This window comes from Dendrobates tinctorius, unplaced genomic scaffold (genome assembly GCF_039654945.1).
Source record: "Dendrobates tinctorius isolate UK_male_01 unplaced genomic scaffold, ASM3965494v1 ptg000073l, whole genome shotgun sequence".
NCBI lineage: Eukaryota > Metazoa > Chordata > Amphibia > Anura > Dendrobatidae > Dendrobates > Dendrobates tinctorius.
Genome location: NW_027361741.1, coordinates 6,839,707 through 6,861,615, shown reverse-complemented (window position 1 = coordinate 6,861,615; position 21,909 = coordinate 6,839,707). Strand labels below are relative to the sequence as shown.

General features: G+C 44.0%; 1 protein-coding gene across 4 annotated transcripts in view; it reads right to left on the bottom strand.

Annotated features, from left to right (window-relative positions):
* The window catches only part of ACACB (acetyl-CoA carboxylase beta), a 398,726-nt gene that overhangs the window by 268,414 nt on the left and 108,403 nt on the right, over positions 1-21,909 (bottom strand). Inside the window, exon 1 of one of the 4 annotated variants that reach the window (XM_073582607.1) lies at positions 11,566-11,682. The exons of the other annotated variants lie outside the window; for them this stretch is intronic. Within the exon in view, the coding sequence (XP_073438708.1) occupies positions 11,566-11,588 (23 nt within the window). The 5' untranslated portion in view covers positions 11,589-11,682. Of the gene's footprint in view, positions 1-11,565; positions 11,683-21,909 lie in introns of those variants that run through there. 4 annotated transcript variants of the gene reach the window in all.

Below are 21,909 nucleotides of genomic sequence, written 5' to 3'. Positions count from 1 at the left end.
CAGGCTCCTAGAGGCAGGGCAAGTCATGTAAAGCTAGAAAAAAGCCTTTCATCAATGAGAAGCAAAGGAGTGCCAGACTGAAGTTTGCCAAAGACCATAATGATTGGACCATAGAGGACTGGAATAAGGTAATCTTCTCTGATGAGTCTAATTTTCAACTTTGCCCAACACCTGGTCTAATGGTTAGATGGAGACCTGGAGAGGTGTACAAGCCACAGTGTCTTGCACCCATTGTGAAATTTGGTAGAGGATTGGTGATAATCGGGGTATGCTTCAGCAATGCTGGAATTGGGCAGGTTAATCTTTGCGAAGGACGTATGAATCAAGCCGCATACAAGGTTATCCTGGAAAAACAGTTGATTCCTTCTGCTCAAGCGATGTTCCCCAATTCTGAGGACAGGTTTTTAAAACCAGCAGGACAATGCGCCATGCCACACAGCTAGGTCAATCAATGCGTGGATGAAGGACCACCACATCAAATCCCTGTCATGGTCAGCCCAATCTCCAGACCTGAACCCCATTGAAAACCTCTGGAATGTAATCAAGAGGAAGATGGATAGTCACAAGCCATCAAACAAAGACGAACTGCTTAAATTTTTGTACCAGGAATGGCATAAGGTCACCCAAAAGCAGTGTGAAACACTGGTGGAAAGCATGTCAAGACACATGAAAGCTATGATTAAAAATCATGGTTATTCCACAAAATATTGATTTCTGAACTCTTCCTGAGTTAAAACATTAGTATTGTTGCTTCTAAATGATTATGAACTTGTTTTCTTAGCATTATTTGAGGTTTGAAAGCACTGCATTTTTTTGTTACTTTGACCATTTCTCATTTTCTGAAAATGAATACAAAATTTAGTGCTTGGAAATTCAAAGACATGTTGTCAGTAGTTTATAGAATAAAAGAGTAATTTACATTTTACTCAAAAATATACGGTACTTATAAACGAGAAAAATCAGACAAACTGAAATTTTTGCAGTGGTCTTTTAATGTTCAGTAAATGCACTCAATACTTGGTTGGTGTAACAACCCTGCCTGCATCACTGCATGGCCTTCCATCCCCCACACACCAACTTACTCACTCCTCCAGGCCATACTGTGACTTCTGTCTGCTGCTGGCTCCATGCTGTGTGCCTCTTGATTCCAGCCTGCTCTCTGCATGCTTCCTTGCTGTGTGCATAGGGGGGCGGCGCCGGCACTCTCTGGTTCTTATGGAATCAGTGTGCACCTGCCTAATGTGCTCTTGGCCAATCACCAAGAGGCCTCTAGTATTTAGGGCAGCTCCACCCGCTGGAAGCTGCCTGAGCAACGCCTTCACTCAGTGTCTTGCTACTGAGTTGCCAGGTCCTGTCCTGTGTTTCGCCTTCTCTGGAGGCTTGATTTCTAGTCCTGCATCTTGTACCTGTCTGTCTGCCCTCCATGAGGCAGAATATCCTGGTCTCTGAGTCTTTGTTCCTTGCCTTGCACCTGTCCGTCCACCCTCCAGGAGGCAGTATATCTTGGTCCCTGTGCTATTGCTCCTTGCCTTGTCGCAAACCTGTCCTTTGCGCCCTCCAGGAGGCAGAATATCCTGTGTTGTGAGTTCATTTTCCCCTTCACTACTGAGGCCCGAGGAACTCCCTCTTCTGGTAAAGAAAGGTAGTGAGCCTGATTATCAAACACCTGAGTCTGATGATGATGACTGGCTGAGTGGAGTTACTGACTGGATATAAGGCTGCCGACGCCCTTCTGCCCTGCGGGTGATTTCTCTGTGGGATCCTTGGAGACCAGTCTGAATTCCTGCTCCTCTAAAGCTAAGTTTTCTGCTCGGCCTTTTGCATTTGTGCTTAGACTTTGTTTTGCTTTGTTTTTCTGGATTTCTGCCATTCCCTGCTGGTGTGTGCTGAATTCCTTTAGCTCTGTCTTCTGAAAATACCTGAGTGCTGATTTAGTTTTTGAAGCCTAGCTGCTTCAGGGTCTTTTTCATATCAGCTTGTTGGCTTATGTCTTTGATAGGGTTTTGGCAGATTGCAGACAGCAACCTTCCTTTCCTGTTCTGTTTAGCTAGCTTGGGCCCCATCGTTTGCTCAGCCTATCTTTCTATCTGTGTGAGTGTTTTTTCATCTTGCTTCACCGTCATTATATGTTGGGGGCTGCCTTTTACTTTGGGGTCTGTTCTGGGACAGTTTAGATTTCCTTTTCTGTCTTTAGGCTATTTAGCTCTCCGGCTGTGATCGAGGGGTCTAGGGCACCGTAGGAACCCCCCACGGCTACTGCTAGTTGTGTTGATAGGTTCAGGGGTCTGCAATCTGATAGTTGCCAACTTCTCTGGTTTTCTGGACGTAGCTTCTATTTTTGTGTCTGCCTCCTACGGTGACTTAATCATAACAGAATCACCCGCCATACCGCAGATCCTAGGGTACTCAATAGCAGGAAAGAATTGTAAAAAAAAAAAAAAGTGTGTATATTTTTTCCTCTATATCTCTGAGGCCGTAGGGGGAATTTTTTTTTTCTCTCAATGGAGATAAAGCAATTGTCTGATCATGTGGAGCAGCTCGCTGCGGAAGTGCGGGGAATTTCCGCCTACCTTGCTCATTCACATGCTGCTGAACCAAAGATTCCTACACCTGATGTATTTTTTGGGGATCGGTCTAAATTTTTGAATTTCAAAAATAATTGTAAATTATTTTTTGCCTTGAAGCCTAACTCGTCAGGGAGCTCCGCGCAGCAGGTTAAAATTGTCATCTCTTTGCTGCGTGGCGATCCCCAGGATTGGGCGTTTTCTTTGAAACCAGATGATCCTATTCTGACTAATGTAAACGCATTTTTTCAGGCCTTGGGGTTGTTGTATGACGAACCTAATGCCATTGATCAGGCTGAAAAGACCCTGCTGGCATTGAACCAGGGTCGTGATTCTGCAGAATTGTACTGTCAAAAATTCCAAAAGTGGGCAGTACTTACTACCTGGAATGATACTGCCTTGGCTGCTCTCTTTCGGAAGGGGTTGTCAGAAGCCGTAAAAGATACTATGGTGGGATTTCCTGTTCCCTCTGGTCTTGACGATTCTATGTCATTAGCCATTCAGGTTGATCGGCGTTTGCGCGAACGCAAAGCTGCACGAGAGGTGTTGCCACCTGTTGAACAAATGTCTGAACCTATGCAATGTGATAGAGTTTTTTCCAGAGAGCAGCGTCAGGAGTTCAGAAGGCGTAATAAGTTGTTTTTTCTGTGGAGATGCCTCGCATATTTCTGTCTGTCCTAAATGAGAGAAACGCTTTGCACACACGTTTTCTGTTGGTGGTGTTCAACCTAAGTTTCTTCTGGCTATTACTCTGATCTGCTCCCTGTCCACATTTTCCGCCAAGGCTTTTGTGGATTCGGGAGCAGCCCTAAACCTAATGGACTTGGATTTTGCTAAACGTTGTGGATTTCCGATGACACCTCTGCAGACGCCTATCCCTTTGAGGGGGATTGATGCTACTCCTTTGGCTAAAAATAAACCTCAGTTTTGGACCCAGGTGGTAATGCGGGTCGCCCCAGACCATCAAGAAAATTGCAGATTTTTGGTGTTGCATAATCTGCATGATACTATTGTTCTGGGGTTTCCCTGGTTACAAATTCATAATCCAGTTTTGGATTGGAAATCTGTGTCTGTGGTGAGTTGGGGTTGTCGGTGTGCCTTTAGTGAGGCTCCGGTGTTTTGCACCTCTCCTCACTCGCATGATGTTCCTGATTATTTGGCGGACTTTTATGATGTATTTAGTGAGAATGAGTCTGCGTCTCTGCCTCCTCATAGGAGTTATGACTGTGCAATTGAACTGAGCCCGGGGTGTAAATTTCCCAAGGGTCAGCTCTTCAATCTATCTGTACCCGAGCATGAGGCTATGCGATCCTATATTAAGGTTGCGTTGGAGAAGGGTCATATTAGACCATCCTCGTCACCCTTAGGTGCCGGGTTTTTTTTTGTAGCCAAAAAGGATGGATCATTAAAACCTTATATTGATTATCGTGCCCTCAACAAAATTACTGTTAAATATCAGTATCCGTTACCCCTGATTTCTGATCTATTCTCCAGAGTTAAAGGTGCTTGCTGGTTTACCAAGCTTGACCTCAGGGGGGCGTATAATCTTATTCGCATTAAGCATGGGGATGAATGGAAGACGGCGTTTAATACTCCGGAGGGACATTTTGAGTACCTGGTGATGCCTTTTGGGCTCACTAATGCCCCTTCTGTCTTCCAGTGCTTCATGAATGATATTTTCCGAGATTTTGTCGATAAATTTTTGATTATCTATCTGGATGATATTTTGATCTTCTCCAAGGATTGGGATTCTCATGTGGAACATATTCGGACTGTGTTCCGGATCTTGAGGGAGAATTCCCTGTATGTCAAAGGATCTAAATGCCTTTTTGGAGTACAGAGGATTTCTTTTTTGGGATTTATTTTGTCCCTGTCAACTATTGAAATGGACCCAGCCAAGGTACAGGCCATTTACGATTGGCTTCAGCCCACTTCTTTGAAGGTCCTCCAGAAGTTTTTGGGTTTTGCTAATTTTTATCGGAAATTTATAGCAAAATTTTCTAGTATTGCCAAGCCATTGACTGATTTGACGAAGAAGGGTGCTGATGTGTTAAATTGGTCTCCGGAGGCTGTTTCTTCCTTTCAGGAGCTGAAGCGAAGATTCACCTCCGCCCCGGTTTTGCGGCAACCTGATGTCTCACTTCCGTTTCAGGTAGAGGTGGATGCTTCTGAGATTGGTGCAGGAGCTGTTTTGTCCCAAAAGGATCCTGTAACATCTAAAATGAATCCCTGTGCTTTCTTTTCCCGAAAGTTCTCTCCATCTGAACGCAACTATGATGTGGGGAATCGGGAACTGTTGGCCATGAAATGGGCATTTGAGGAGTGGAGACATTGGTTGGAGGGAGCTAAGCATCAAGTCGTGGTCCTCACTGACCACAAGAATTTGATTTACCTAGAGTCGGCTAAGCGCTTGAACCCTAGACAGGCTAGGTGGGCCTTGTTTTTTACACGTTTTGATTTTGTGGTTTCTTTCCTTCCTGGAACTAAGAATGTCAAGGCAGACGCCCTCTCTAGGAGCTTCTTTGCTGATTCTCCTGTGGTGACCAAGCCTGCTACCATCTTAGGCGAAGGGGTAGTTCTTTCTGCCATTTCGCCCAATTTGAGACGTGCTCTGGAAGAGTTCCAGGAGGACAAACCTGAGCGTTGTCCCAGTGGAAAGTTGTATGTTCCTGACCAGTGGAAGAAGAGAGTGATGTCTGAAGTTCATTGCTCTGCTTTGGCTGGTCATCCAGGTATTTTTGGTACCAGAGATCTGGTGAGTCGGTCTTTTTGGTGGCCCTCCTTGTCTCGTGATGTCAGGAATTTTGTGCAGTCCTGTGGGACATGCTCCCGGTCTAAATCGTGTTCTCGCTCTAGTGGGTTGTTGATGCCTTTGCCTGTCCCCAAGAGGCCATGGACCCATATTTCAATGGATTTCATCTCTGATATGCCTGTCTCTCAAAGGATGACTGTTATTTGGGTGATTTGTGATAGGTTCTCTAAGATGGTTCATCTTGTACCACTCCCTAAGTTGCCGTCTTCCTCTGAGTTGGTGCCCCTGTTTTTACAACAGGTGGTTCGCTTGCACGGGATTCCTGAGAACATTGTATCTGACAGGGGAGTCCAGTTTGTGTCTAGATTTTGGAGAACTTTCTGTTCCAAGCTGGGAATTCAGTTGTCCTTCTCCTCTGCTTTTCACCCTCAGACCAATGGGCAGACAGAGAGAACAAACCAGACCTTGGAGTCATATTTGAGATGTTTTATTTCTGCTGATCAGGATGATTGGGTTTCATTTTTGCCCTTGGCCGAATTTGCTTTAAATAATAGAGCTAGTTCTGCCACTTTGATGTCACCTTTTTTTTTTGTAGCTTTGGGTTTCATCCTCGATTTTCTTCAGGGCAGGTGGAGCCCTCTGCCTGCCCAGGTGTTGACACTGTGGTGGAGAGAATGCACCAGATCTGGGACCAAGTGGTGGATAAGTTATATCTCTCCCAGGAAAAGGCCCAGCAGTTTTCCATCCGACATAGGACCATTGGTCCCCAGTTTAAGGTTGGTGATATGGTGTGGTTATCATCAAAAAATATTGCTATGAAGGTGGCTTCTCCTAAGTTTAAGCCTAGATTTATTGGACCTTACAAGATTTTGGAGATTATTAATCCGGTCTCTTTTCGTTTGGCTCTTCCTGTCACATTTAAAATCCATAATGTGTTCCATAAATCATTGTTGAAGAGGTTTGTTGAACCTGTTGTTCCGGGGGTGGCACCTCCAGACCCTGTATTGGTTGAAGGTAACATGAGGTAGAGAAAGTACTGGATTCCCGTCTGGCTAGACAGAGACTCCAGTATTTGGTTAAGTGGAAGGGTTATGGTCAGGAGGATAATTCCTGGGTCTCTGCCTCTGATATTCATGCCAAAAGATTGGTGCGTGCTTTTCATCGGGCTCACCGTGATCACCCTGGTGGCATGGTTGAGGGTTTGGTGACCCCTCCTCAAGGGGGAGGTACTGTTGTGAGTTCATTTTCCCCTTCACTACTGAGGCCCGAGGAACTCCCTATTCTGGTAAAGAAAAGTAGTGAGCCTGATTATCAAACACCTGAGTCTGATGATGATGACTGGCTGAGTGGAGTTACTGACTGGATATAAGGCTGCCGACGCCCTTCTGCCCTGCGGGTGATTTCTCTGTGGGGTCCTTGGAGACCAGTCTGAATTCCTGCTCCTCTAAAGCTAAGTTTTCTGCTCGGCCTTTTGCATTTGTGCTTAGACTTTGTTTTGCTTTGTTTTTCTGGATTTCTGCCATTCCCTGCTGGTGTGTGCTGAATTCCTTTAGCTCTGTCTTCTGAAAATACCTGAGTGCTGATTTAGTTTTTGAAGCCTAGCTGCTTCAGGGTCTTTTTCATATCAGCTTGTTGGCTTATGTCTTTGATAGGGTTTTGGCAGATTGCAGACAGCAACCTTCCTTTCCTGTTCTGTTTAGCTAGCTTGGGCCCCATCGTTTGCTCAGCCTATCTTTCTATCTGTGTGAGTGTTTTTTCATCTTGCTTCACTGTCATTATATGTTGGGGGCTGCCTTTTACTTTGGGGTCTGCTCTGGGGCAGTTTAGATTTCCTTTTCTATCTTTAGGCTATTTAGCGCTCCGGCTGTGATCGAGGGGTCTAGGGCATCGTAGGAACCCCCCACGGCTACTGCTAGTTGTGTTGATAGGTTCAGGGGTCTGCAATCTGATAGTTGCCAACTTCTCTGGTTTTCTGGACGTTGCTTCTATTTTTGTGTCTGCCTCCTACGGTGGCTCAATCATAACAATCCTGGTCCCTGTGTCTTTGTGCCTGTACCTTGTCTCGTACCTTTACCTTGTCTGAACTCAGTCCTACCTCTGTCTCTCGGTCTCCTTGTCTGTGGCTCCTTTCCCTGCTGTGTCTATCCTTGTGTCCTCTCCGTCTGTTTGTGCTCCGCACTCTTGCGACTCTGCCTGTGCTCCGCACCCTTGCGGCTCGGCCTGTGCTCCGCACCCTTGCAGCTCTGCCTTTGCTCCGCACCCTTGCGGCTGTGCCTGTGCTCCGCACCCTTGCGGCTGTGCCTGTGCTCCGCACTCCTGCGTTTCTGCTTTGCTCTGCTTCTGTAGAACCTCTTGCTGCTAACTGCAGCTCCTCTCCGCAGCGTTGCGGTTCTTCTCCAGTGTGAACAGGTCCAAACCCGTTCCTTCATACCCATCTATATTTCCATCCTTCCCGTACCAGTACCTGCACCTCCTGTGTGAATAGGGCTCTACCTGTTCCTTACACCACTCCTTCCTGTCCGTGTCCCTGTGCCTTCCCAGTCAGCCGTGCCCGCATGCCAGTGTCTCAGCCGTGCCCGCCTGCCAGAGTACCAGTCTTGCCTGCCATGCTCACCTGCCTGTTCTATCGTTCAGTTTCCCAGTGGGATCAGCAGCCACAGCCAGACACCACCCTGGAGTGGCACCTGGCAGCTACCTGCCGCACAAGCCTGACCTCGCCATCAGAGGCTCCAGAGAAGACCATTTTAGCTGCATTAGTTACGCCCCTTCCAGGGTAGTCTGGTTTGTGGCACAGTGGGCCCACAACCCCCTCGCTCGCGCCAACCTGCCAAGGCGCAAGAGTGACAGTTGGGGCTCCTTTTGCATCAATTACTGCATCAATGCGGCATGGCATGGATTTGATCAGCCTGTAGCACTGCTGAGGTGCTATGGAAGCCCAGGTTGCTTTGATAGCAGGCTTCAGCTCATCTTCCTCTTGATAATACCCCCATAGATTCTCTATGGGGTTAAGGTCAGGCCAGTTTGCTGGCCAATCAAGCACAGTGATACTGTTGTTTTTAAACCAGGAATTGGTACTTTTGGTAGTGTGGACAGGTGCCAAGTCCAGCTAGAGAATAAAATTTCCATCTCCAAACAGCTTGTCGGCAGAAGGAAGCATGAAGTGATCTAAAATTTCCTGGTAGATGGCTGCCCTGACTTTGTTCTTGATAAAACACAGTGGACCTACACCAGCAGATGACATGGCTCCCCAAACCATCATTGATTGTGGAAACTTCACACAAGACCTCAAGCAGCTTGGACCACTGAGCAACAGTCCAGTTCTTTTTCTCCTTGGCCATGGCGTTGTCTATTGGTCATGAGTGGCTTGACACAAGGAATGTGACACTTATATTCAAGACAGGGCAACATCTGTGTGGTGGCTCTTAAAGCAATGATTCCAGCAGCAGTCCACTCCTTGTGAATCTCCCCCAAATATTTGAATAACCTTTTCTTAATCCTTTCAAGGCTGCGGTTATCCCAGTTGCTTGTGCACCTTTTTCTACTACACTTTTTCCTTCTATTCAATTTTCCATTAATATGCTTGGATACAGCACTCTGTGAAAGGTCAGCTTCTTTAGCAATGACCTTTTGTGACTTAAGGCCCTTTTACATTTAGCGATGCACCAGCGATCCAACCAGCGATCCGACCCGGTCAGGATCGCTGGTGCATCGCTAAATGATCGCTAGTGAGCTTTCATACAGAAAGATCTCACAGCGATGCAGCAGCGATGCAGCAGCGACGCAGCGCACGATACTTACCATTCACACACAGCGATCCTGCGTCCTCCCGCCAGCCTCCACGCGTCGCTGGACGTCACAGCAGGAAGTCTCAGCAGGAAGCGCCCGACGAGAAATGGAGCCGGACATTCTCGCGCGATCAGCGATGAGCAGCGGGGGAGCCGGTCGCTGGTAAGTATCACACATAGCGATATCGCTAGCAATATCGCTATAACGTCACAAAACCAGTGACGTTTTAGCGATATTGCTAGCGATATTGCTTAGTGTAAAACCCCCTTTACCCTCCTCGTGGAGTGTGTCAATTACTGCCTTCTGGACTTCTGCCAAGTCAGTAGTCTTCCCCACGATTGTGGAGCCTACTTAAACAGACTAAGGGACCTTTTCAAATGCTTAGGAAGCCTTTGCAGGTGTTTTTTTTGTTTATTATTCTAAGTTACTGAGATAATGACTTTTGGGTTTTCATTGGCTGTAAGCCATAATAATCAACATTAACAGAAATAAACACTTGAAATAGATCACTCTGTTTGTAATGACTCTATATAATACATGTGTTTCACTTTTTGTATTGAAGAACTGAAATAAATGTACTTTTTGATGATATTCTAATTTTGTGAGAGGCACCTGTACTTAGGTGGGAATTACATGCATTTTTGATTGATTTCCGCTGTGGAAATGCACTAAAAACGCATGTATGTTTTTTAAATGTAAATTTTACACACCTAATGTGAGTCTATGGGGAAAATCCGCAGAGAAAAATCATCGTACCCACAAGATAGATTGACATATTGTAGATTTGAAACACACACCACAGGTCAGTTTACGAAGAGTTATAAAAAAGTCCAGTGGGCCTGATATTTTTATAAAACCCATCCACTTTGCTGGAACTGGAAGACGCTGCATTTTTTACACTGCAAAAATACGAGTAAAAAATGCACCAAAAGTTCATCATGGGAACGTAGCCTTACAGTTCCAGCAAAGTGGATGGGATTTACAGAAATCTCTCAGCCCACTGTGCTTTTCTTTTATCAGTTACATAAAGTGACCGTTTGCGTGTGTTGCCAATTTCTATTTCGGGTACACTGTGTTTTATGTGCGTTTTTTCCCCACAGATTTGCATTAGATACATATGTACTCAAAAAGAAAGGCCATACTATCAAGGATCACCAAACTGTATAAAGATAGCAAATCGTTTTTATTGGATACAAAAACACTCGAGAACAACAGACATTAAAAACATTTAAAAAGCAAAACTTGCGCTCATAATAGAGCTACAGCCAATAACCTGTAACATGTGTCAAAAAGTTGCAGTGCAGCGCCTACTGTTTGTGTTGGGGGACACTCGCTTGGTACGGGATTAACATAGACAGGCACGGTTTTTCTCACAAAAACAGTCTGTGAGGTTTATTTTATACAGCATAAACCATGCGGTAGCTCCTGTTGCACATCACAGTCCTACCACCGTCCATAATACTCCAACTTATGGCTTAAACTTGCAGACCCTAAACACGCCGGACCTCTCCGTCCAGTGACCGTGGGCAACCGCATGCCAAACAGTTCACTAACTTTCATAGAACTTTACAAGCACCAGTCGTCTTTGGAGATATCTTACAGAAGCTCCTGCTCCAGACGCCGACTCCTTGTCAGTTCTCTCTCTCCCGGGGAAGCTGCCTTGCTGGGATCACAGTCCTCGATAGTATGGCCTACAACCTTTCTTTTTTAGTGCATATGTATCTTTGTTTTATAGGCCCCAGGTGTATTCCAATACCTTTGTCCTGTGGTGCCTCCTAATTATTGTCGGTTTAGATTTGCATTAGATGTGGAAAATCTGCAGGCTAAAGCCACATTTGTGTTTTTACTGCGTTTCCTCTGTGGAAAGGCAATAAAAATGCATGTACCGTAATTCACATGACTGTAATAATAATGTTTTGTCAAAGCCAAATAACAGGAAGTATCAAAAACATGATATTCCAAAAGAAAACAAAAATCACAGTCAAAAATGTGCTAAAAAATGCAAGTAACCTAATTAGTGCAGAAAATCTGCAACACCAAAAACTCAACTTGGAAACATAGACCAAGGATACGCTCCCATGATGAGTATGTGTTCTTATTGTCTGCTGCGGTTCTGTGTCTCTTTTTGGTATCATGTTTTGAATAAATCTGCTTTGCTTTTGATAGTTACTGGTATTTATTATGGTATATTGGCATTTAGTATGTGTGGCTTTTGCTTGTGGATTTTTCGCATCTAATTCAATTTTATGGCTTGTTTTTAATTAATTTAACATTCAAATATTGCTTTTTTTTTTTTAAAGAAATATCCTTACTTATGACTGTTTCCTAATGAGAGATCAGGAATTGTAGTGATGAAGGTACGGAAGGAAGGATCTTACTTACAAGGGATTTTCTAAAGAATCTCAAAAGTACAGAACACCGCACACCAGCTGGATTAGCAAACAAAGCGTCTCTCTGACTTACCCCAGAACATATCCTGAATCCATAGCTGAAGATTTAGCACATGAAGTGCTGATGCAGCCTGAGAAGTATGAATGGAAGTCTTCTTCCTTCTGTCTGTCACCTTTGTTACTTTAGTTATCAGTGTTCTCCCCACTACTTACATGGCAAGTTATAAAACGTAGATAAGTTGAAGGTGCAGCAGCCTGACTACATTAACATAAAATAATCCTCTCCTGTTTTAAAGGGATCTTGTCACCTTTAAAAACACTATTTAGTTGTAATCTAGAGGTAAATAGCGTTTAAACCATTCCAGTCTGCCTTAAGGTACTGTCACACTAAGCGATATCGCTAGCAATATCGCTATAACTTGTGACATTATAGCGATATTGCTAGCGATATCGCCGTGTCTGATACTTACCTACGACCGCTCCCCCGCTGGTTATCGCTGATCGCGCGAGAACGTCCTGGACCGCTTCTCGTTGTCAGCTTCCTGCGGCGCTTCCTGTGGAGAGACGAGCGACGAGCGTGGACGCGGGCGGGAGGACATCAGGATCGCCTGGTGTGACAGGTAAGTAGCGATCCCCGTCCCCAGCGATGTCGCTGGTGAGATCTGCCTGTGTGGCAGCTCACTAGCGACCACTTAGCGATGTACCAGCGATCCTGACCGTGTCATATCGCTGGTCGGGATCGCTGGTACATCGCTAAGTGTGACAGTACCTTTACTGTCCACACAATAATGATCTCGGTGTGACAAAATTAGATTAAAGCGGAAGCCCCCACAATCTATTAACCATTTATTTGATGTAGTCACTTTTGACAGCAGCAACTAAAGGGTTAAACAGATATGGCAGATGACAACACAAATCGTTTGAGATACAGCAAGTTGTCAGCTATAGTGTACAGCTGACAGCTGCTGGATTGCAACCTGTATGGGGAGGCTATTCTCTTATATCTCAGGTCAGTACAAAGACATATTGGCTGTCATTAAGGGGTTAAGTGACCAATGATCAGTAAGTGTTTACCAATCAGCAGTTGTTTAACAGCTTGATTACACAGGCAGACTGTGCTAAACGATGTGCACTCAATGATGTAATAGATTGTTCTAACGTGCTGCTGAGAACAAGGATTTATAAGCTTGCTTAACCCCTAAGCGACAGAGCCAGTTTGCAGCTTAATGACCAGGCCAATTTTTACAATTCTGACCACTGTCCCTTTATGAGGTTATAACTCTGGAACGCTTTAATGGATCCCGCTGATTCTGAGAATGTTTTTTCGTGACATATTGTACTTCATGTTAGTGGTAAAATTTCTTCAATAAGTCTTGTGTTTATTTATGACAAAAACGGAAAAATATGGCTAAAATTTTGAAAATTTTGCAATTTTAAAACTTTAAATTTTTATGCCCTTAAATTAGAGAGATGTGTCACACAAATTTCTTAATAAATAACATTTCCCACATGTCTACTTTACATCAGCACAATTTTGGAAGCAAAATTTTTTTTTGTTAGGAAGTTATAAGGGTTAAAAGTTGACCAGTGATTTCTCATTTTTACAACAAAATTTACAAAACCATTTTTTTTTTAGGGACCACATATTTAAAGTCATTTTGAGGGGTGTACATGACAGAAAATACCCAAAAGTGGCACCATTCTAAAGACTAGACCCCTCAAGGTGCTCAAAACCACATTCAAGAAGTTTATTAACCTTTTAAGTGCTTCACAGGAACTAAAGCAATGTGGAAGGAAAAAATTAACATTTAACTTTTTTTTGCAAAAAATTTACTTCAGAACCAATTTTTTTATTTTCACAAGTGTTAAAAAAGAAAATCAACCACAAATTTTGTTGTACAATTTCTCCTGAATACGCCGATACCCCATATGTGGGGGTAAACCACTTTTTCAGCACACGGCAGAGCTCGCAAGGGATGGAGCGCCGTTTTACTTTTTCAACGCAGAATTGAGATCGGATGCCTTACAGTGCCTAAACAGTGGAAAACTCCAACAAGTGATCCCATTTTGGAAACTAGACCCATTGAGGAACTTATCTAGATGTGTGGTGAGCACTTTGAACCTTCAAGTGCTTCACAGTTTATAACGTAGAGCCGTGAAAATAAGAAATCCATTTTTTTTCAACAAAAATGACCTTTTCGCCCCCAAATTTTTATTTTTACAAGGGTAACAGGAGAAATCATACCCCCACAGTTATTGTGCAATTTGTCCTGAGTATGCTGATACCCTATATGTGGGGGGGAACCACTGTTTGGGCGCATGGGAGAGCTTGGAAGGGAAGGAGTGCCATTTTGGAATGCAGACTTTGATGGAATGGTCTGCGGGCATCATGTTGCGTTTGCAGAGCCCCTGATGGGCCTAAACAGTGGAAACCCCCCACAAGTGACCCCATTTTGGAAATTAGACCCCCTAAGGAACTTATCTAGATGTGTTGTGAGCACTTTGAACCCCCAAGCACATCACAGAAGTTTATAAAAGCAGAGCCGTGAAAATAAAAAGTCTTTATTTCCACAAAAGTGATTTTTTAGACCCCAATTTTTAGACCCCCAAAGTTGGTAAATAGTGGAAACCCCTCAATTCTTGCTCCAACCCTAAACCCAACACAACCCTAATCCCAACCCTAACCCTAATCCTAACCCTAATCCTAGTTCACCCTAACCCTAATTCTAACTCTAGCCCTAACCCTAGCCTAACCCTAACCCTAGCCCAACCCTAACAAAAAAAATATTTTCTTTATTTCATTATGGTTGCCTATATAAGGGGGTGATAAACGGGGGGGTTATGTACTATTTTTTTTATTTTCATCACTATGATGGTTTATCATAGTGATCAAAATAATGAATGGAATCTGCCAGCCGGAGCCAGCCAGAGGTATCTGCCAGCCAGAGGTACCGGGGGGGGGGGATCGGGGACCCTATTTCTCTCTCCTCTGATGTGCGATCACATCAAAGGAAAGAGAAATCTTTTTTTTTTTTGCAGTCGCAGTTATAGGGTTAATAACGGCGATCGCAGAAGCGGGGTCGGTAAAAACCGACCGATTTATGTTGGCAGCCAAGACCCCGGAGAAAATCCGACACTGGGGGGCGCTATGTACTTTCTCCACAGCGCTGTGAATTAACGGCGCTGTGGTTTAAGTACCCTTAACTACTGCCGTTAAAAGGCGTATCGGCGGTCGTTAAGGGGTTAAAAATCATGGCACCCAATGAATGAGCATAGCTCATTCCTCAGATGATCAACAACCTATTTACACTGCAAGATTATCATGAGCGTTTATTCCTAGGAATAATGTTTTAGTGTAAATACTTTAGTCAATCAATTTTCACAAAACAATCTTAGACATTGCTCATTATACCTGGATCAAATGTGTTCTCTGATGCAGTGGAAATTAGTCATTTTCTAATGGGTGCTAGAATAGATACTGTAAAAGGAATTCTCAATATTGATGTCATTACCAAAGTCCTACATGTATAGCAATTGAGAATTTATGGACTGGGGGTAGAGGCATTTACTTGGAAGAAAATCTTTAGAAATGCTTGATTTATTTACTTTTATTTACTGTGGCTGAATGTTGCACTAAATATTGTATGCACTATTGTTTTTCTCTTTTATGATTGGTATTGTACCCCGTGTGTCACTGTATAGTGCTTGCCTGGGGGTTCTTTATCCTGTATATTTTTTATAGAGAGCTATACTCTGCTCCCTCCTGTGTTTTCCCCATTCTTCTAACAAGCTTGGCTTTGCAATGAGCACCTCTGTAAATACACTTGGAATTTGTGAATGCTCCTTATTGGATAGACTAGATAGATAGTACTGTATGTACCACTGATATACTAGATGGACACTACGGCCTTTTATATAATAAACTGCAGCTAGGAAGGGGTGAACATGGTTGGCCGCAAAGCTAAGTAACCTCCGCTGTTTAAATGGCCGTCCGCAGTTATCGGAGGACCCAAAGGTGGCCAAAAAAGTATTTCCCACACCGATACTCCTCAACAAAAAAGAACTCACGACATCTAAGAAAGGTTTACTCAACAGAAATCTGGATTCATCTGAAAAAGTAATGTTTTGTATTATTTTGCCCACTTGTGTCATGCCATTCTGTTTTCACTTAGCAATCACAATAAGCCCCTTAATGACACATGACATACTGGCTATGTCATATGCCGACTCCCTGACTTTGATGGGGGCTTGGCTACCTCTATGTTCAAAAACGTAGCGAAAAAAAAGTTGTTTTTTTGTAGCTTTTTTCTGGTGAGAAAAACACATGAGATTTCTGAAATTTCATAACTTTTGCTGGCGCTGTAAAAATCAGCTTTCAATTTGCAGAAAAGAAAATGCTGCAAAAATGTAACGTGTAATCATAATCAATATCTCCAATCAGGAAAAGGCAGGTGTCATTAAAAAATGTGCCAATTCAGTGTATGCTAGCCATGAAGTGGTCTAAGGAAAAGGTGAGCTTGGTTATGCCAAATTTCTGAAGTACCGTAAATACTTGTGTATAAGCCGACCCCCCCTAATTTTGCCACAAAAAACAGGGAAAACTGATTGACTCGAGTATAAGCCGAGGGTGGGAAATGCAACATGCTCCATATTAATATATGCCCCATATAACGCTGCACAAAGGTTAATGGTGGCCCATAACATGCTCCACATTAATATATTGTATGCCCCATATAATAATGCTGCACAAAGGTTATTGGTGGCCCATAACATGCTCCATATTAATATATACAGTTGTGGCCAAAAGTATTGACACCCCTGCAATTCTGTAAGATAATACTCAGTTTCTTCCTGAAAATGATTGCAAACACAAATTATTTATTATTATCTTCAATTAATTTGTCTTAAATGAAAAAACACAAAAAGAATTGTCCTAAAGCCAAATTGGATATAATTCCACACCAAACATAAAAAAGAGGGTGGACAAAAGTATTGGCACTGTTCGAAAAATCATGTGATGCTTCTCTAATTTGTGTAATTAACAGCATCTGCAACTTACCTGTGGCACCTAACTGGTGTTGGCAATAACTAAATCACACTTGCAGCCAGTTGACATGGATTAAAGTTGACTCAACCTCTGTCCTGTGTCCTTGTGTGTACTGTTATGATTGAGTCACCGTAGGAGGCAAAAATAGAAATGCTAGCTAAGTCCAGAAAACCAGAGAAGTTGGCAGCTATCGGATTGCAGACCCCTGAACCTATCAACACAACTAGCAGTAGCCCTGGGGGGCTCCTACGATGCCCTAGGCCCCTCGATCACAGCCGGAGGACTACATAGCCTAAAGACAGAAAGGGAAATCTAAACTGCCCCAGAGCAGACCCCAAAGCAAAAGGCAGCCCCCCACATATAATGACGGTGAAGCAAGAAGAAAGAACAAAACACAGACAAAGATAGACTGAGCAAAGATGGGGCCCAAGCTAGCTTAGATAGGAAAGGACAGGAAGGCTGCTGTCTGCAATCCAGGAAAAAACCCTATGAAAATAAGAGCCAACAAACTGACAGTAAAAAAGGCCCTGAAGACGCTAGGCTTCAAAAAAGGCTATGTCAGTACTCAGGAATATTCTGAAGACAGAGCAACAGGCAAAAGGAGATTCAGCTCACCCCAGCAGGGATTGGCAGAATCAGAAAAGCAAGGAAAACAAAACACTAATGCAAAAAGGCAAAGCAGAAATCTTAGCTTTAGATGAGCAGGAATTAGACTGGTTTCCTAGAAGTCCACAGAGAAATCACCCGCAGGCCAGAAGGGCATCGGCAGCCTTATATCCAGTCATTAACTCCACTCAGCCAGTCATCATCATCAGCCCCAGGTGTTTGACAATCAGGCTCACTACCTTTCTTCACCAGAAGAGGGAGTTCCTCGGGCCTCAGTAGTGAAGGGGAAAATGAACTCACAACAGTACCTCCCCCTTGAGGAGGGGTCACCGAACCCTCAACCACGCCACCAGGGTGATCAGGGTGAGCCCGATGAAAGGCACGCACCAATCTTTTGGCATGAATATCAGAGGCAGAGACCCAGGAATTATCCTCCTGACCATAACCCTTCCACTTAACCAAATACTGGAGTCTCCGTCTAGCCAGACGGGAATCCAGTACTTTCTCTACCTCATATTCCATGTTACCTTCAACCAATACAGGGTCTGGAGGTGCAACCCCCGGAACAACAGGTTCAACAAACCTCTTCAACAAAGATTTATGGAACACATTATGGATTTTAAATGTGACAGGAAGAGCCAAACGAAAAGAGACCGGATTAATAATCTCCAAAATCTTGTAAGTTCCAATAAATCTAGGCTTAAACTTAGGAGAAGCCACCTTCATAGCAATATTTTTTGATGATAACCACACCATATCACCAACCTTAAACTGGGGACCAATGGTCCTATGTCGGTTGGAAAACCGCTGGGCCTTTTCCTGGGAGAGAGATAACTTATCCACCACTTGGTCCCAGATCTGGTGCATTCTCTCCACCACAGTGTCAACACCTGGGCAGTCAGAGGGCTCCACCTGCCCTGAAGAAAATAGAGGATGAAACCCAAAGTTACAAAAAAAAAGGTGACATCAAAGTGGCAGAACTAGCTCTATTATTTAAAGCAAATTCGGCCAAGGGCAAAAATGAAACCCAATCATCCTGATCAGCGGAAATAAAACATCTCAAATACGACTCCAAGGTCTGGTTTGTTCTCTCTGTCTGCTCATTGGTCTGAGGGTGAAAAGCAGAGGAGAAGGACAACTGAATTCCCAGCTTGGAACAGAAAGTTCTCCAAAATCTAGACACAAACTGGAATCCTCTGTCAGATACAATGTTCTCAGGAATCCCGTGCAAGCGAACCACCTGTTGTAAAACCAGGGGCACCAATTCAGAGGAAGACGGCAACTTAGGGAGTGGTACAAGATGAACCATCTTAGAGAACCTATCACAAATCACCCAAATAACAGTCATCCTTTGAGAGACAGGCATATCAGAGATGAAATCCATTGAAATATGGGTCCATGGCCTCTTGGGGACAGGCAAAGGCATCAACAACCCACTAGAGCGAGAACACGATTTAGACCGGGAGCACGTCCCACAGGACTGCACAAAATTCCTGACATCACGAGACAAGGAGGGCCACCAAAAAGACCGACTCACCAGATCTCTAGTACCAAAAATACCTGGATGACCAGCCAAAGCAGAGCAATGAACTTCAGACATCACTCTCTTCTTCCACTGGTCAGGAACATACAACTTTCCACTGGGACAACGCTCAGGTTTGTCCTCCTGGAACTCTTCCAGAGCACGTCTCAAATCGGGCGAGATGGCAGAAAGAACTATCCCTTCGCCTAAGATGGTAGCAGGCTTGGTCACCACAGGAGAATCAGCAAAGAAGCTCCTAGAGAGGGCATCAGCCTTGACATTCTTAGTTCCAGGAAGAAAAGAAACCACAAAATCAAAACGTGTAAAAAACAAGGCCCACCTAGCATGTCTAGGGTTCAAGCGCTTAGCCGACTCTAGGTAAATCAAATTCTTGTGGTCAGTGAGGACCACGACTTGATGCTTAGCTCCCTCCAACCAATGTCTCCACTCCTCAAATGCCCATTTCATGGCTAACAGTTCCCGATTCCCCACATCATAGTTACGTTCAGATGGAGAGAACTTTCGGGAAAAGAAAGCACAGGGATTCATTTTAGATGTTACAGGATCCTTTTGGGACAAAACAGCTCCTGCACCAATCTCAGAAGCATCCACCTCTACCTGGAACGGAAGTGAGACATCAGGTTGCCGCAAAACCGGGGCGGAGGTGAATCTTCCCTTCAGCTCCTGAAAGGAAGAAACAGCCTCCGGAGACCAATTTAACACATCAGCACCCTTCTTAGACAAATCAGTCAATGGCTTGGCAATACTAGAAAATTTTGCTATAAATTTCCGATAAAAATTAGCAAAACCCAAAAACTTCTGGAGGGCCTTCAAAGAAGTGGGCTGAACCCAATCGTAAATGGCCTGTACCTTGGCTGGGTCCATTTCAATAGTTGACGGGGACAAAATAAATCCCAAAAAAGAAATCCTCTGTACTCCAAAAAGGCATTTAGATCCTTTGACATACAGGGAATTCTCCCTCAAGATCCGGAATACAGTCCGAATATGTTCCACATGAGAATCCCAATCCTTGGAGAAGATCAAAATATCATCCAGATAGATAATCAAAAATTTATCGACAAAATCTCGGAAAATATCGTTCATGAAGCACTGGAAGACAGAAGGGGCATTAGTGAGCCCAAAAGGCATCACCAGGTACTCAAAATGTCCCCCCGGAGTATTAAACGCCGTCTTCCATTCATCCCCATGCTTAATGCGAATAAGATTATACGCCCCCCTAATGTCAAGCTTGGTAAACCAGCAAGCACCTTTAACTCTGGAGAATAGATCAGAAATCAGGGGTAACGGATACTGATATTTAACAGTAATTTTGTTGAGAGCACGATAATCAATACAAGGTCTTAATGATCCATCCTTTTTGGCTACAAAAAAAAAAAACGGCACCTAAGGGTGACGAGGATGGTCTAATATGACCCTTCTCCAACGCCTCCTTAATATAGGATCGCATAGCCTCGTGCTCGGGTACAGATAAATTGAAGAGCCGACCCTTGGGAAATTTACACCCCGGGCTCAGTTCAATTGCACAGTCATAACTCCTATGAGGAGGCAGAGACGCAGACTCATTCTCACTAAATACATAATAAAAGTCCGCCAAATAATCAGGAACATCATGCGACTGAGGAGAGGTGGAAAACACCGGAGCCTCACCAAAGGCACACCGACAACCCCAACTCACCACAGACAGATTTCCAATCCAAAACTGGATTATGAATTTGTAACCAGGGAAACCCCAGAACAATAGTATCATGCAGATTATGTAACACCAAAAACCTGCAATTTTCTTGATGGTCTGGGGCGACCCTCATTACCACCTGGGTCCAAAACTGAGGTTTATTTTTAGCCAAAGGAGTAGCATCAATCAAAGGGATAGGCGTCCGCAGAGGTGTCATCGGAAATCCACAACGTTTAGCAAAATCCAAGTCCATTAGGTTTAGAGCTGCTCCCGAATCCACAAAAGCCTTGGCGGAAAATGTGGACAGGGAGCAAATCAGAGTAATAGCCAGAAGAAACTTAGGTTGAACACCACCAACAGAAAACGTGTGTGCAAGGCGTTTCTCGCGTTTAGGACAGACAGAAATAATATGCGAGGCATCTCCACAGAAAAAACACAACTTATTACGCCTTCTGAACTCCTGACGCTGCTCTCTGGAAAAAACTCTATCACATTGCATAGGTTCAGACATCTATTCAACAGGTGGCAACATCTCTCGTGCAGCTCTGCGTTCGCGCAAACGCCGATCAACCTGAATGGCTAAAGACATAGAATCGTCAAGACCAGAGGGAACAGGAAATCCCACCATAGTATCTTTTACGGCTTCTGACAACCCCTTCCGAAAGAGAGCTGACAATGCATTATCATTCCAGGTAGTAAGTACTGCCCACTTTCGGAATTTTTGACAGTACAATTCTGCAGAATCACGACCCTGGTTCAATGCCAGCAGGGTCTTTTCAGCCTGATCAATGGCATTAGGTTCGTCATACAACATCCCCAAGGCCTGAAAAAATGCGTTCACATTAGTCAGAATAGGATCATCTGGTTTCAAAGATCGCCACGCAGCAAAGAGATGACAATTTTAACCTGCTGCGCGGAGCTCCCTGACGAGTTAGGCTTCAAGGCAAAAAATAATTTACAATTATTTTTGAAATTCAAAAATTTAGACCGATCCCCAAAAAATACATCAGGTGTAGGAATCTTTGATTCAGCAGCATGTGAATGAGCAAGGTAGGCGGAAATTCCCCGTACTTCCGCAGCGAGCTGCTCCACACGAACAGACAATTGCTCTATCACCATTGAGAAAAAAAAAAAAAAATTCCACCTACGGCCTCAGAGATATAGAGGAAAAAATATACACACTTTTTTTTTTTTTTTTTATACAATTCTTTCCTGCAATTGAGTACCCTAGGATCTGCGGTATGGCGGGTGATTCTGTTATGATTGAGTCACCGTAGGAGGCAAAAATAGAAATGCTAGCTAAGTCCAGAAAACCAGAGAAGTTGGCAGCTATCGGATTGCAGACCCCTGAACCTATCAACACAACTAGCAGTAGCCGTGGGGGGCTCCTACGATGCCCTAGGCCCCTCGATCACAGCCGGAGGACTACATAGCCTAAAGACAGAAAGGGAAATCTAAACTGCCCCAGAGCAGACCCCAAAGCAAAAGGCAGCCCCCCACATATAATGACGGTGAAGCAAGAAGAAAGAACAAAACACAGACAGAAAGA